General features: G+C 32.4%; 1 protein-coding gene across 1 annotated transcript; it reads left to right on the top strand.

Annotated features, from left to right (window-relative positions):
• The first annotated feature begins 4,507 nt into the window (after positions 1-4,507).
• On the top strand, positions 4,508-15,919 carry LOC144855179 (uncharacterized). The gene is made up of 13 exons (XM_078712996.1): positions 4,508-4,676; positions 4,826-4,991; positions 5,252-5,349; positions 7,455-7,523; positions 8,172-8,317; positions 9,113-9,202; positions 9,349-9,540; positions 10,910-11,155; positions 13,439-13,633; positions 13,786-13,938; positions 14,019-14,318; positions 15,377-15,451; positions 15,547-15,919. The coding sequence occupies exons 1-13, from the start codon at positions 4,655-4,657 to the stop codon at positions 15,802-15,804; spliced, it is 2,010 nt and encodes a 669-aa protein (XP_078569122.1). The 5' UTR covers positions 4,508-4,654; the 3' UTR covers positions 15,805-15,919.
• The last annotated feature ends 123 nt before the right edge of the window (positions 15,920-16,042 follow it).

Genomic DNA, 16,042 nt, shown 5'->3' with positions numbered 1-16,042 from the left:
GTCTGACAATAAACTAACACAAGACTAAGCAGTTATTTGATTAATTTATGTATTGTTTTAAACATTTATTTGCGATTTAATAAACATCAATTAACACTTACGAAAAATTTAAATCAATGTCATCAAAACTGACTGCAGTCAGTAATGAATGTGTAGGCCTACAGTCAGTCGCTGTTCCAGAATCTAATCCACCTTGGATACCTCCAAAGACGGGCGAACTTTGTCCTAAAATTCCCTCTATGGCCCTGTCAAGAGCGGATGGTTCTGGAATTGTATGAGGGCCACCACCTGATAAGAAATAATAATACTAGGCTAACTACTTATTTATACTGTATTTATTAAAGCATAGACTCTAGACAACAGTCCTATATGAATGCCCTTTAGTTTGTTAGGCCTAGCTTTGCTAGCCCAGGCCTAGTGAAGTACTACTAGGCTAGGCCTAATAGTACTACTATTATAATACAAATAGTACTATTTAGTACTATACTACTAGGCCTAGTAGTAGGCCTGTTTACATTATTATTATTTTCTGTTCTTCTTCTCCAAACTAATTTATGATTAGCTCTCCCCTCCTCAACCTCTACTCACACATTGAGTGATACTCCAGTTGGAGTTTAGCCTATCAATTATTAAATCAAGATCAAGATCTACCTAGCTAGCATGGTTATGGCTGTTGGCTAGTATAATAACAGTAGGGCCAGGCTGGATGGCATGGAGAGGGTGGCATTTTTACATTATTTATTACATTTTATACTTAGGCCTACTATGAGAATAATCCCTACTAGGCCTACCCGCATAGGCATATCTAGGGCCCTAGGTTTGGCTAGTATCACCGTTAGTATTCTATCTAATTTTAATTGTTGCATAAAAAGCAACTTGTGGTAATATCAGACAACTTAGCTTGTGTTTTCTTGTTTAAATAAACTGTTAAAACCATTGTTATTTTAAATTCGGCAGTGTTTTTACTACTCAACCTACTCACGAGTCCGCCTAACTAATCAATCATGATCAACTTTGTTTTTAAATAAAAGGCCTCCCGCCCTCTAGGGCCTACCTCCGCCAAAAAACTAATTAAAGTTAGTCAAAGTAAGAAGCATATCGGCCTTGGAGTGATTTTCCCTAACAACAACTATATTTTGGCCTTTAAACGTATTTATAGGACTACAAACAGTCATAATATTAAACTAAATTTTACCTGTTTGCATTAAGTCTTTTTTGTACCCATAGCCTGCGACACAAGATGTTCCTATTTTGCTGGTCCCTGTCAGCCGTTGGATTTGCTTGCTTGACGGCAGCTGTAATTTCTTCCCAGGCTTGTGTTTTTTGCTTGAATGTAATCTTACTATCAAACGCAGATCTTAAAATTTTCTTTCGTTTTCCGTATTCGGATACTAAGACCTCTTTTTCTTCGTCTTTCCAATTAGGTTTTCTTTTTGTTGCTGCCATTTTTGTTGCCAGCAAAAGTTTTTATTGAATATGCAAATGAGGTTTGAATGAGGGAAAGTGATTGGATATTGGACACATTGTCTCCTTTTTGATTGGACAATGGAAAACTCATGAATATTTATAAATATTTTTCCCTTAAGTGTTTCACTTAAAAGTAAGGGTTTCCCTTAGGTAAGTGGATCCCTTAACTCATTTGTGAATACCCCTTAAGTGTTTCCCTTTGTTAAGGGAATTCTTAAATTTTAAGGGTAAGTATTTTCCTTAGCCTAAGTGAGATTGGTGAATACGGCCACTGGATTCTCTAGCTGTTTGTCGGACAATTTTAATTTAATGTGAAACTGCTGTTCTTATTAAATTTGGTACCATATGTCAAATTTACGATTGTTATCATCTATTAAACAGTACCTTTTTGGTCTGGCTGTAATGTTGTTGTCTCACGCTATGAGCAGCACATTTGATCTTGATATTTTTTTGATATAATGATGATATGTTTTCTGTTTTAAATATATCTAACAATCTAGCTTTTCCACTTTTCATTTAGTAGTTTTAGTAGTTTTATTATCATCCTCACCATATCCCTTTCTAATACATCTCTTATCACCATTGGTGATCATCTTTTGGACCATTTTTAGATTTGCTAGAACCATTTTAAGCAACTGGGCCAAATGTAAGATGCAATGCCCCACGAGCTTATGAGTACGTTGTAATAATCTAGATTTACTCCAAGCGTGGTGGTGTACGGTAGTTGTTCAAGAGTCGCTTATATTCGGCAAACTTTGATTTTTCAATCTGGTCCGCAAATTCAGTTCAACGTTACCGGTTCAAATTTCCATATAAATGATCAAACTATCAAGTTATCTAAAACTTTCAGAGTTTCTTACCGCATTTCACCAAGCCAAATAATAGAGTATGAGTATTTATGTTTTCAGTTGTTACTTTATGCCTATATACCAGTATTTCATTTTATTATTTAGTCGGTTTATTTCAATATACATAACAAAAAAAAGGTCAACCTAAGTGAACTAAATCACTGTAGCGGAGCTGGTTGACCCAACCCAAAAGTTATTTATAAGACACATTATATTTGATGTTTATGACTTCTTCACAGAATGGATACACACCGATACATATTTATCTGGAGCGTGATGATGTTAAATTAGAGATATTGTTCTGTCTGATAACCATAGGTGTATCACCCGCATTAACAAAAGAGATAATTCGACAAAAAAATGTAAATTGAAATATAGCATACTGGTAATAGTACGTATGCTTAATAAGATTCTTTTTTTGCTTCTTTATTGTTCATCATATTATTACCTTCAAATGTAAGATGGTAATGTACTGTATGTTGTTTAATTATTATTAACATTATGCAACTGATCTTGGTATATTTAAACATTTTAACTCCTTTCGATAAATTTGATTTAGTTATCCATGTTGCATAATGCAGAAAAATATGTATTTATTAAAAATATAACATTTTTTTTTAGGAAGGAACAAATGCTCTACATGTACATCTAAGTGGAATATATGTTAAACCTACGTTCGAAATAGTGACTTATCTCATTAAACTTGGTGTATCTCCAACATTACAAAATAAGGTAATGTACATAAGAGTGAGCCTATATTCTCGTAATCTAACATTGTGTAATTCTTGGGTGGAACTCGAACACACACCAGATCACTAGTGTGTCTACGTTCACAACATATGCACCAGAAAAACATTTTATTTCAATTTCTTTGTGTATTATTTATCAATATCTAACTATAATTATTTGCTGCAATACACTGTTTGTATAAACTTCATGATTATACTTTCTTTAAAGGACGGAAACACCCCGCTGCATGAATACATGCGTTCGAATGAACCTACCTTAGAAGTAGTAGACTATCTCACGAAGCAAGGTACATCCGTAACAGCACTAAATAAGGTAATATAGGACTAGAAATAATTGATATGATTACACCTAACGTACGTATGATCTGCGCCGCAAACATATTTGTTTAATTTAGTAATTAAACAAGATCCTACAGTTTTTGCGAGATTGGTATATTTTAGCAATGAAATTATTAATTTAACTATGTATTATGTATACATGTCATTATAAAATAGAATTAAATTTTAGAATCATGACAGAAAGCAATGTTCACATTAACCTGTATGTATAAACTACACGATTATACTTTCTTTTTTCAGTAAAATTGCAAACTAAAGGAATACAAAGACAATTGATATAAGTCGGTCTACGTTTACAGTATATGCACCAGCAAAACCTTTTATTTCAATTTCTTTTGTGTATTATTTATTTATTTGTTTCCTCAAAAACATATAATCAAAATTCTAGCAAATTGACTACGTCGCCCATGCACCATGCATGTACACTATACTAGTACGAAAATGCCTTTCATTAAATGTTACTTCAAACTTGATTGCAAATACAGTTAAAAACAACATCATTTTGTTAACATTAATTATAAATACTATAACTTTATTGCGTGAATTAGTTACCTTTGAAGAGACGTAGTTTATTATTGCCTGAGTTATTACCTGATTGAGGGCACACTTATTTTGTATGGAAGGCTGCACTCAATTTTAAGTTTATCTGAAGATATTTAGCTTTTAAAACGTATTCACGGAATTTTTACTATGTTTAAATTTAATTTAGTAATTAAATAGTACATAGTGTATGGTAATGATAGTTAATTATTATCAGGCTTATCATACCTTTATTACTTTTTACTAAGGCAAGAAAGGCGTAATATTAGTTTGGTCACGTGATTGATGTAAACACGTACCACGCGGAGCTACAAATTGGAAGAATTGTCATTCTATATTAAATTTACGGCGAAATTGTGTTTATTTATCTGTTTTTTACCCCATATTTAAAAATGTAATGTTTTGGTGTGATGTAACTTACAACATTCGAAAGCAAATACTTGTTCTTGGCTATACTAAAAATAGCTTCCCACTTGGCTACATCATCATCGGAATCACTCCAGAATCATCAAATTTAATCAATTGGTTCTAACCAAATTTAACCAGAACCGCGCATATAACACATCTGACGTGTATGATTAATAAAGTGGGCTGAAATTGTTTAGAACGCGAATGACCTAGATATCTAATATACTTTTATGTTTATAGGAAGGAAAAACAGCAGTATCTGTTTTAGAAGAAAATACGCAAATAGAAAAAACAAAACAAATCATGATTTTAGAGTATTTTGACAGTAAGTTAAAAACATTATATTAAAATTGAAGTTGTTTTAACTTTAAAGAGAAAAAGGTTCTCGATATTAGAAATATCCATTTACATAAAACCACGAATTCGAAAACCGAAATTATACATGTATGTTATGCGGTTTTTTTTTATAATTAGAACTGCTAGTTCCTCCAGAAATATTTGCCATGGGTAAAGAAGCTACTAAGATATATAAAGATGAATTGAAAGATGGTAAAATTGCAGTTGTGAATTCAAGATGTATGTTTCTTGGGAAGGAAGGTGCTGGTAAGACAAGCTGCGTAAAGTCCATGCTTAGAGAGAGGTAAACAAAATACAATTGGTACGAATAATATGTGTTAACATAAGGTAACATTATTAATCAATTTTTTTAACGTAAATGTATACGTGTATTATGTTGACTATTGGTTGCCTCTCTTGAATTTGTATAATCTAAAGCTTTTTAAAATTGATTTGCATCAACTAGTTTGATAATTTCACTTCGTTAACCTTGCATGTTGGATGTAATGGATTAAAAGTATTTAATGAATTTTGTTTCAACTTCAACGTACATGTTTACAATAGATTCAACTCCAAAGAACCATCGACGGATGGTATAGTTACAGCTACCGTGTTTAAAGCAACTGGAAAGAGTAAATGGAAGAAGATTAAAGAGGAAAACGGTAAAGATCCTGTTAGGATCAATGGTCATGCTTCTTGTAATGAAAATGAAATTAGTAATGCATATAATGATTATTTTGTAAATATAGCTACTCATCTTGACAATGCACTTGCAGCTAATAATGTTGATCCATGTTCTTACTTACCTTTATTTGATTCTCAATTTGATTTTCAGAGGGTATCTTGTGAGTCTATCCTGGAGCAGCTTAGTCGATTGGACTGTGGAAGGAACGTCGCTTGGAGTAAATTGTTACCCTATCAAATTGCTCAAGTTGGCAGCCCCTGTTATTGCGCCTTCTGTGACATTTATCTGTAATCTTTCACTTTCATCTGGTATTTTTCCAAATGACCTAAAAATCGCCAAAGTTGTTCCCATATATAAAAGTGGGGCCAAGGACGAACTCAACAATTATCGACCTATATCCGTTTTACCAATCCTTTCTAAAATCATTGAACGCGCTGCTCATATCCAACTCTATGACTATCTTACAGCACAGAACATTCTCTCAGATAACCAATCAGGCTTTAGGAAACACTTCTCTACCACTACAGCACTTACTAACACATGTGACAACTGGCTCGATGCTATGAATGGGGGTCGCCTCACCGGGTCAGTTTTCATAGATTCAAGAAAAGCTTTTGACACGGTCAACCACAAGATCATGCTTAGAAAATTGACTCGGTGTGGTGTATCCTCATCTGGCATCGAGTGGTTCACATCATATCTAACTAACCGCACTCAAACAGTTAAATTCAAAAACACTTATTCTAATTTTCTCACCATAACACACGGTATACCTCTTGGACCCTTGTTATTCACAATTTACATCAATGATTTTGCCACTGTTCCAGAACATGGCACTCTTTATGCTGATGATTCCACCCTCTTTTATTCGCACTCTAACATACATATAATTAACAGAAACATCAACTCTGACCTCTCACTAATTAACACATGGCTCACCTCTAACCGATTATCATTACACACTGACAAAACTGAGGCGATGTTAATTGGCGTCCCTCAGCGGCTTAAACACAAAACAATAGACGTATCGATTGCTGCACAACCGATCAAAGTAGTAACTAACCACAAACACTTAGGTGTGCACATTGACAATCAACTTAACTGGCATACCCATGTCAGTAAGTTGAGCTCTATACTTTCTTTCAAAATCCACACACTTGCACGAATTAGAAAATATCTTGACAAACGTACAGCACATTTATTTTACAACACATTAATTTTACCACACATTGACTACGGTGCTCTTCTCTGGGGCACCGGAAGTAAAACAAACATTAATAAGATTCAAAAACTTCAAAATCGCGCTATGCGTGTAGTTCTTCAAGCTCCGCCTCGCACCAGCACTCACATTCTTCTAACATCTCTACACATCATGAATGTGTCACAGAGGGTGCAGTACCAGGTAGGCTGCCTAGCTTTTAAAGCTATGAACAATATTGCCCCTCGATACATCGCCCAACGATTTTCCACTGTTCCGATACACTCTATGAGGACTAGGGCTGCTTCCAGGGGAGACTTACTGGTACCCAAAGTTAAATGGGAATGTTTCCGGCGCTCTTTTATTTATTCTGCTAGTATTTTATATAATGTATTACCTTCTGTTTTGAAAGAATGTACCAATATTAACTCGTTTAAATTTAATTTTAAAAAACACATTTTATCGTAATTGTCTAATTGAATGTTTTGGATAATTATTTTTTTATATAATAGTTTTAAATTTAAATGTATATAGTAGATTCGTATTAGTTAAGTATAGTTTTATATATTTTGTCATTTTTAAGAGGGCCCCTGAATATCAGCTGGCCTGCGGGTTCAGCTGGAAGGGTTACCCTCTATAAATAAAGTTGGAAAAAAAATAATAATAATGTGATTACCCAAACTCTAAATGTTTGTGTTGCTTCCTTTATAATCTTTATTTATATTTCTTTAACATTGATAAACTCTGTGTCAGGAATAGACACCGCGTTTGTGAATGTTTAAATGACATGATACATGTTAACATTAACTCCGTCTTTATGATAAACTTCAAACAACATCTTTGTATACGATCTTCATTTTTTACCAATTGGTTTATTTGTACAGATTCTGAGCTAACAAAGAAAATGCGTGAAAATGCATTAGCAAAAAAAGTTGACAAAGAGTTAAAACAGGGTATGTACAGCAAAAATAATGGAAGCTTGTTTAACAATTGAATGTATTCACCTTTCATTTATCAATTATGATAAACGAAACTGTAGATTATTGATTGGATATTAAGGAATAATACAATACCCTAGACAATAGTATAAAAATGGTGAACTTTAAAAGTTTTATTTAGGATCACCATAGTGAAAAAAATCACATGATTATTATCAATTTAAAAACATGACATTAAAAAAACGTGACAATAAAATTAAAAAACATGACATTAAAAAAAATACAAATGAAAAGTACTGGCAATAGTAAATCATAGGATAGTATTTAAAAAAAAATTGACATAATATAAAGAGGGTAAAATAGACTCACAATGATAATGGGTAATGCTTCACGAAACATGTATGTAGGTCTACAACCATCCGTAAAATCAGATTGAAACCTTCTGAAACGAATTGTTTTATTTTCATGTGAATACGTCAAACTTCAAGTCAAAATGTTATTTTGGTCACCTTTAAAAATTATTCTATTTATTTGACATATGATTCCTCCCCCAAAATAAAACTTTCTATCTAATTAACATTTAAAGAAAACAAGCATTCCTGAAAAACTGGACAGCGATCAAATTCGTTTTGTTTACATGTGTTTTTGTTTATCCTGCAATAGATAGCAATGAAAACCGGAGCCTCTGGAACAAATTCGAAGATTTTATAAGAAGTAAAATAGGAAGTGATGATTCAGAGAGTATTCCAAATGAAATAACTAGCATATGGGACTACGCTGGTCAATTGGACTACTATATAACGCATAGGGTATGCTTATCAATATGTTAATTATTAATAAAAGTAGTATTATTAAAGTATGTAAATAGGATGTACATTGCATTTGACATTATCCCTAAACTTAATAGGCAGGCGTAATATCAATATTACCGTTAACGTAATTGTATATTCCATACAAACGTATTCAATTGAAAAATTATGTGCGGTGTTGGCTATCTATATTAACATTTTCTGCGGTAACGTAACCATCCCCTTATAGTTTCAGTATGAATAATTCTTCATTATTATATTATATCGTGTGCAAACACAAGCTTAATGACAAACACATGTACATTTTATGACATCTTTTTAGCTATTTAACAATGCTGTTATATAAATATTGCGTTACGTAAATCTCGCTGTCCGTATCTTTCACAACGTACTTGCGTTTTTTGCACTGCAAGGAAACGAATATAGCATTATCTTTTTAACATTACATAAGATAACATTTACCAATCAACCATTCATATATTCATCATTAATACATTTGTGAGGTATATTCTAATTATTATTTTGGCGATTGGAGCATTTTTCATTTAATTGTATTCATAATCGGACCGTCCATAGGTGCCAAATAGTTCATAGACCACCATGCACATACCATAAAAAAGATTTTGTTTTAGTGAAAATGTCAAATTAAAAGAGAATTTAAAACAACCTACATGTGTATAGCGTTAGTAGTATTAACCACAAGTTGCCCTCCATACAGGTAGAAAATGCTCCAGCCGCCAAAATGATGTTCCAAAAAGTGTTATATACATCAATTACAATGTGTTTTGTTTTCAGTTTTTCCTAACAAATACAGCATCGTACTGCGTTGCGTTTAATGCGTTGGATAAATTAGACGAACTAGCTAAAGGACGAAATCCAGCATTGGTAGGTTCACCAAGTACTGTACGTTAGATTATGCTCATTTTATCAAAATCTAATATTAAAATATTGTTTATATAATTTAGGTTGACCATATAAAATAATATAGTATAATTATATCCTTTTAAAATCTATTTTACACTTCAATTTAGGGTCCGTTAGGAATTACTAATTTGGACATAATTCTGTTCTGGGTAAGGTCAGTATATGAACATACTGTGGTACAACATGCTTCAGGAAACACCATTTCAATTGATGGCAAAGTGATAAAATCGCCTCCCATTTGTTTGGTTGCTACTCATATAGACAAATTGCCAGGGACAAAATCAGAAAAGCTGAAAGAGGTAATAGCCACAATAAAATAATGAAATATAAAGATTTATGAATATATATTGATTATTTCGGTCTATTAGCTTATAGCAGTGTTTTACTGAAGTAGCAGTATGTGAAAACATAATTGATATAATATGAAGAGCAATGGTCATAACGTTGAGTATTACAAGATACACAGATAAGATGTATAATAGAATAAATATTACACTATTATCAAAAGTAATATTCCTGGGGTTTTTTTTTCGGGAGAATGACAAATGTTGTATACATTTATGAGTTCTTAGAAATCATCAATATATACTGTTATGCGTTTGGGTAACGGTTTCCCAAGAAAATGGAAATATTCAGCACACATCTATCACATCAATAGAAATAATAATATCAGCAAAAAAGAGTGTAATTAAGTACTGATTAGTACCGGGATTAGTACTTCAACAAACAACAACGTGTATAATGATAACGATAAGATAATTATAGGTGTTTAAATGAATGTTTTGTGTTGCAGGCTATGCACCAAAATGAAATGTCAACAGTTTTTTGACACTAAGATACGTCTGAAACAATAATACACATACATCACATATACATTGAAATCAACATGACATCCGAGAAAAAATAGCCCTATAGAATATAAACTATGTAAGAGGGTGTAGGCGAGAGGGTAGATTGAATGTCTTTCTTACAAAATTTGGATGTCTGAACCTCGTGGCGACCAAATTGAAGAGGTTGAAATTACGCCCTCTCTAGTTTCAAAATAGAATTGTGTTCGACTGACACTATTCTTATTTTTATTTGCCGAATTTGCTCTTATGCAATCAACATGTTCTTAGACTCATCAACTTTATACAATTCAAGTTAAGCCGACAATGTTTCCTTTAGCTTGAATAGTGTGTGTCCGAAAATATTTCTTTCTCACAAAGTGTTTCAATTCAATCGTAGTAATGAACCAGTAGATGCTTATTCAAAATGAATCGTGCACGATACCCCGTAACCGTATTATACTGTATTCGCGCACCACAACCAAACGGTTGCATTAAGATAAATTTAGAGTTTATTTTAGTATTGACACGACCGTGGTTGTAGGCATAGTGTGTATCGACATAGGACATCTCACGTAATATCAGTTATCTAGCTTCGTATCATCTGAACCGCTAGGCATATATTGTACATGTACATACGATTTCCTAATTAAAAATAGTATTTCACTGAAACAACATTAAACATTGAATCTTATACATTTGGTAGACTTTAGCAGTAGGCATAGTTGGCAACATTAAACACACACTGCAATATATTAAAGTTAAAATGTATTAATTTTTTAGAAACATAGACTGTAATATTAATACTGTTACTGTTATAATGTACTGTTATTATTTGAAGGTCCAGAATATGTATAAGACCATTTTTGCTACAATGGAAAGAATGGAATATGCCGAACATGTAGATCGTGAAATGTATATGGTCAACAACACGGTGATATCACACGAAGGTATTGAGAAACTTAAGAGAAACGTTGTTAGATACATGGATGTAATAGGGACGAAGGTCATTCCTCTAAAGTGGCTTGATTTTCAGGAAAGATTGCAAGCAATTGGAAAAACAAAACTGTGCATTTCATTTAATGAGGTAAATCTTGATTGTGCTTTCATGTTATAATAGCAATATCTATTTCATACCATTTCTACGTATGTGTGATAGCATTTATTGTGTGCACAAAATATTTGAGCTTAGTTAGATGCATCTAACCTGAGCTTTACATATAAACAACAATAAAATAACAACAATAAAATAAACAACAATATCTAAGGAAAAGGATTATAATTGAATGTCGGTTTTCTTTTGATCTACCATTTCCCTCTTGGTGAGTTCATTCTTATTCAAATGTTCGTTCAAGAATAGTCGGACTCGAAAACCACGTCACGATACCAACAGTTTGTTTGATGATAGTGTATCATTTAATAACGGCTAACAAAAACACAAGTACTTGAGAGATTCGCAATTCCTCTAAAAGACACTGTAGAAAAAACCTAATTTTGAATTCGCGATTGTTTTACTTATTTTATAGGCTTTGCCAAATACACTCCTTAATTGTATCACATTTGAAAGAAAATCTCTACCGCATTAATGATATTGTACCACGTATCAAATTAATAGCTAAATATGTCGAATTTCATCTGCATGTATTAATTTTTAATTCGATTGTTTTAAAGGAAATTTAAAGTAATAAATTATAGTTTATACACAGCACAAGTACTTTCTTTTAACTAAGGATGTGGTATGTAAATGTGGGTAGATTTCAGAGTAATAGGAAATAGTAAGTGTTAGGATGAATGGTAGGCTTATATTGTTTCTAAATGGTAATTAAAAAGTGAATGTTAGTCAAGGGAGACACTTAATCAAAGTTCCAACCACAGTTATTATTGACACTTTATTTCTGTATACCAACGGGTATATCTAATAGTGGAACCACAAAAATGTAGGATAGACTAATTTCTAATTGGCAACCAATTCAGGGTGTTTTTAGTTGTTTTCTAAGATGCATAATACCACACTTTATTGTTAAATTAGCCGTTCAATAGTTGTACAAACTTTTCAATCTACCCACCCAGCCATCCCCCGGCATCATCCAACACCTAACTTCAACACAGGCGCAACTCATATGTTACTCATTTTATTCGCTCATTTGACTGGTATTATTCTGGGGAATTATTTTGCCCTCAAATTCCACAATTTACCTCACTTACATCTTTACCGATAAATACTTAATAACAACCATTTGATTTACTGGCTCCTGTGACAACATACTGGACCTTTATTACAGCGATGTCATATGAGTGGTAGCCCCCAAGAGGACAAAATGTAGTTTATTATTAAGCTTTAGTAGTATTTAACATTGCTTGTACAGTATCAGTAGAAATAAATATTATGTATTTTTAAATATGTATACTCTGAATAAACTGGGGAAACTTAACTTATTTGTGTTGTGTGTAAATTTGAAAAAAAATATACACTACGTATTAATTTTAATCAATATATTTTCCGATAGTTTATGCCCAATTTCGTCGCATTACCTTAATTACTAGCCGTTGATCACAAGGATTCATGTGTATTCATCGGTGAAACCTTCTTCACGGATCACTGATCTTAACTAAAAATTAAGCTCATTGCCGATGCCGATCACGGTAGTTTTCAATCTCTTTGGATATTGTTGTCTCAGACATAATATACAATCTTATACTTTTGTTACATAACTATATTTTCCGCAGACAATCCACAATAATGTCACTATTCTCGTCCACTTCACAGTGCAGCAAGTATTTATCATAGTATTTCTTATTTCACAACCTACAGTACGTCTACTTATTTAGTCTACCTCGTAGTTATTTCTTTATTGTACTTCGTTAGCCCCCAAGCTTTAATATACCAGACAATAATTATATTATAGTAAAGCATTTACGACATCCTAATAACACAATAAACTATCCATTGTTTTTGCGAAAAAAATTAAAAATATACAAATAATACATCAAAACACAATGCTGTTACCTTAACCTACTTACACGTGACAACCAAATATCAACGAATCATTATACATTCAAATACAGAAATTGATACAATATGAGCCGTATCAAAAACTATAAACTAATTAACTAACTAATGCTTACATCAATATAATCTAATGATTATGTTAAAATAAGCCTTGTAGGTTATTATTATTATAATATAATAATATTTTTTCCCCTATTTGCATTATAACATTTAATAACATAATATGCATTGTAGTCATTGGAAGTGTAGGCCTAATTACATTATGAATACAATTGTAGTTTGTTATCACAATGTTTATATTTACTTATTCGTCAATATAAAGGTAAAAAATCGTTTTGCTAAAATGTACATTTTTATTAGGCTTCTCGAATTTGCAATGAATGTGGAATTGCCGAAGAAGCGATCATCGTTGCCATAAGGTATATGAATGACATTGGAAAGATTATGTATTCCAATAAAGACGAGAAATTAAAGAACACAGTAATAACTAATCTCCACACGATGATACAGATGTTGACAACTGTTATCACAGTATTTCCACCACATATTGAAGATGTAAGTAGACAAATCATAATAATTATCATAGTATTAGAATGAGAAAACAAAATAATAAAGTGTAAATTATATTTTGTTGACAACTGGAGTCTTCAATTGTGAAATGATTTGTAGTAATTATTGTGTATACTTACTTACTTATTTGTAAATAGGAGGAAATGAAGACGCTATGGAAAAGACTTGACAAAGAAGGTATTCTTGAGGAAAAGTTACTACGTTATTTATGGACAACTCAAAACCGAGATCACTTCGAAATATTCATTGAAGTGATGAGGGTGTTTCGGTTGCTCTATGAGAAGAAGAGTGTAAGTATTATGTGCATCAATTGATAATTATAAGCTATTATTCCCTCTCATCAATAATGTGTAATCATCAATGTTTATAGGTACAAGAAGGTAACCGTGAATTCTTGGTTCCATGTCGGATGAAAGTTTATACAAATACTAGTCTAGAAGTGACAAACGATGACATGCAGATGGTATCCATTTACCTGACTCCGACAGACTTTCTTCCTGATGCTGTGTACCACACTTTAGTTGTTGCATTTCTTGAATTGATGACGGGTACAGATAGTGATGATTCACAAGTGTTCCGGGATCGTAGTGATTTTGAATTTAAAGATCACAAAGTCAGTTTAGGTACCGTACAAATTAAGCGTGAAAATGAAAAACCACACGCAATTAAGGTAGGACAATAATTGTTAAATATCTCACTATTTTTGTAGCATATACATAAATACTAGATCAATAGAATATATGTGTACAGCCACATCAAAACCAGGCACTTGGTGAAATATTTTTTTTTTAGTTATTACTATAATTATTATTATTAGTAGAGTCAGGTCTAGCCTAGGCCTAGTCAACTCTTACGATAAATAACTTAGCTAGGCCCTTTACTTTAGTATGTTTATAACTTATTGTTAGCAAGTATGAGTCAGTACACGTCACTTTAGTATTACTGTGTACAGTACTTAGATGAACTAAAAATATATTTTCCTCGACGAGCGTGTACTAGCATAAGATTTTGTTGACCTGGAATTTTCCATGCTGGATGGGTCATGTGACAAAATTAAACCAATCAAATCGCTTCTTTCAGCGTGTTCGTAGCAACAAGGCCGTTTTTGTTTACACTAAAGGGTTCTATAAAATCGGTTTTTATTGGTCTATATCGTACAATCTGTGACATCATTCGTTTATTTTTAGATTCATGAAAAAAATACCTATCGAATGATACCAAGCTTTCAGGGGTTATCTACAAAACTACGGCGTAGGAATGATGAAAATAACTGCTTTTTTGTAACGAATTACCTCGTTCTTTCAATCGAAACACGAGGATAGAGGTTCAGATTTATGTAATTTTTACCACCTTTCCATTTGAATTAGTTAATAAGGCATATATTTTTGAAATCTACGGTAAATTTCCTATCAGATAATGGTAAAAAAACAAAATGGTCAAAATATGAGTTTCACACATTCAAATGCATTTTACACAAATCCCTATCTAGCGACAAGCGCCTGGTTTTGATGTGGCTGTACACATATGATCTATTCATTACTTATGGTATATGATTGCATAACGCATCTTGCACTACGCACCTATACCTACCAACTTAACATATCGATTATAGTAATATTTACAATAACACAAATCAACCAACAAAATTATCAAATGATGTTTACACATCTTTAATAAAGAAAGAAAGGCTTCATCAACAAATACTTACTTTTTTTTATTATTTAATAGCTTCAAATATATCGTAGGACAGAGAAGAGTTATAACACAGAAGTTGGTGGCGCCAAACCGAGTGTTTGCATGGAGGTAATCATTGTTATGCATGCTATTAACACTTCTAAACAAAATGTAATGTAAATTTAAATTAAATGTAATATTGTACACCACTTCTATGTGTTCAGGTACTAAGTTACTTGAGGGACCAACTACAAACCGTATGCAACATATACGAAGGTAGTGGTTACAAGCTACGTGTGGCATGCGATGCTTGTAATCCAAAGGAACATCACTTAGTTGACCTGAAAAAATGTTTGAAAAAAGATGCAGTTCCATGTGGAACCGATACGTCTATGAATACAGCTCTTATCAAGCGATATTTTTCTAAAGGTAATTTTTTTTTCCGTTTATGTTCCTTCGTCAATTTAATTACTTCATCTTAATTAAATCTCAATCTTTTATATTATCTTTATTCGTCATTAACATTGATAAATACATCAACAACACACTACAAAATGAACCTTAAGAGTCTAATGACAGGCGCCTAGCAGAAGTGTTTCAGTTATACATCACATATCATAGACGTTATCGGTTTACATTTTAATCTTTTAAAGAGCTGCTATATTATTTCATTGAGAGTTTAAAAATAATACAGCTATCGTTTTCCGGTATTTCATTTTC

The sequence above is a fragment of the Antedon bifida genome, chromosome 11, assembly GCF_963402885.1.
Source record: "Antedon bifida chromosome 11, ecAntBifi1.1, whole genome shotgun sequence".
Taxonomy (NCBI): domain Eukaryota; kingdom Metazoa; phylum Echinodermata; class Crinoidea; order Comatulida; family Antedonidae; genus Antedon; species Antedon bifida.
Note: the sequence above shows the minus strand (reverse complement) of the source record. Positions and strands in the feature narration are given on the sequence as shown.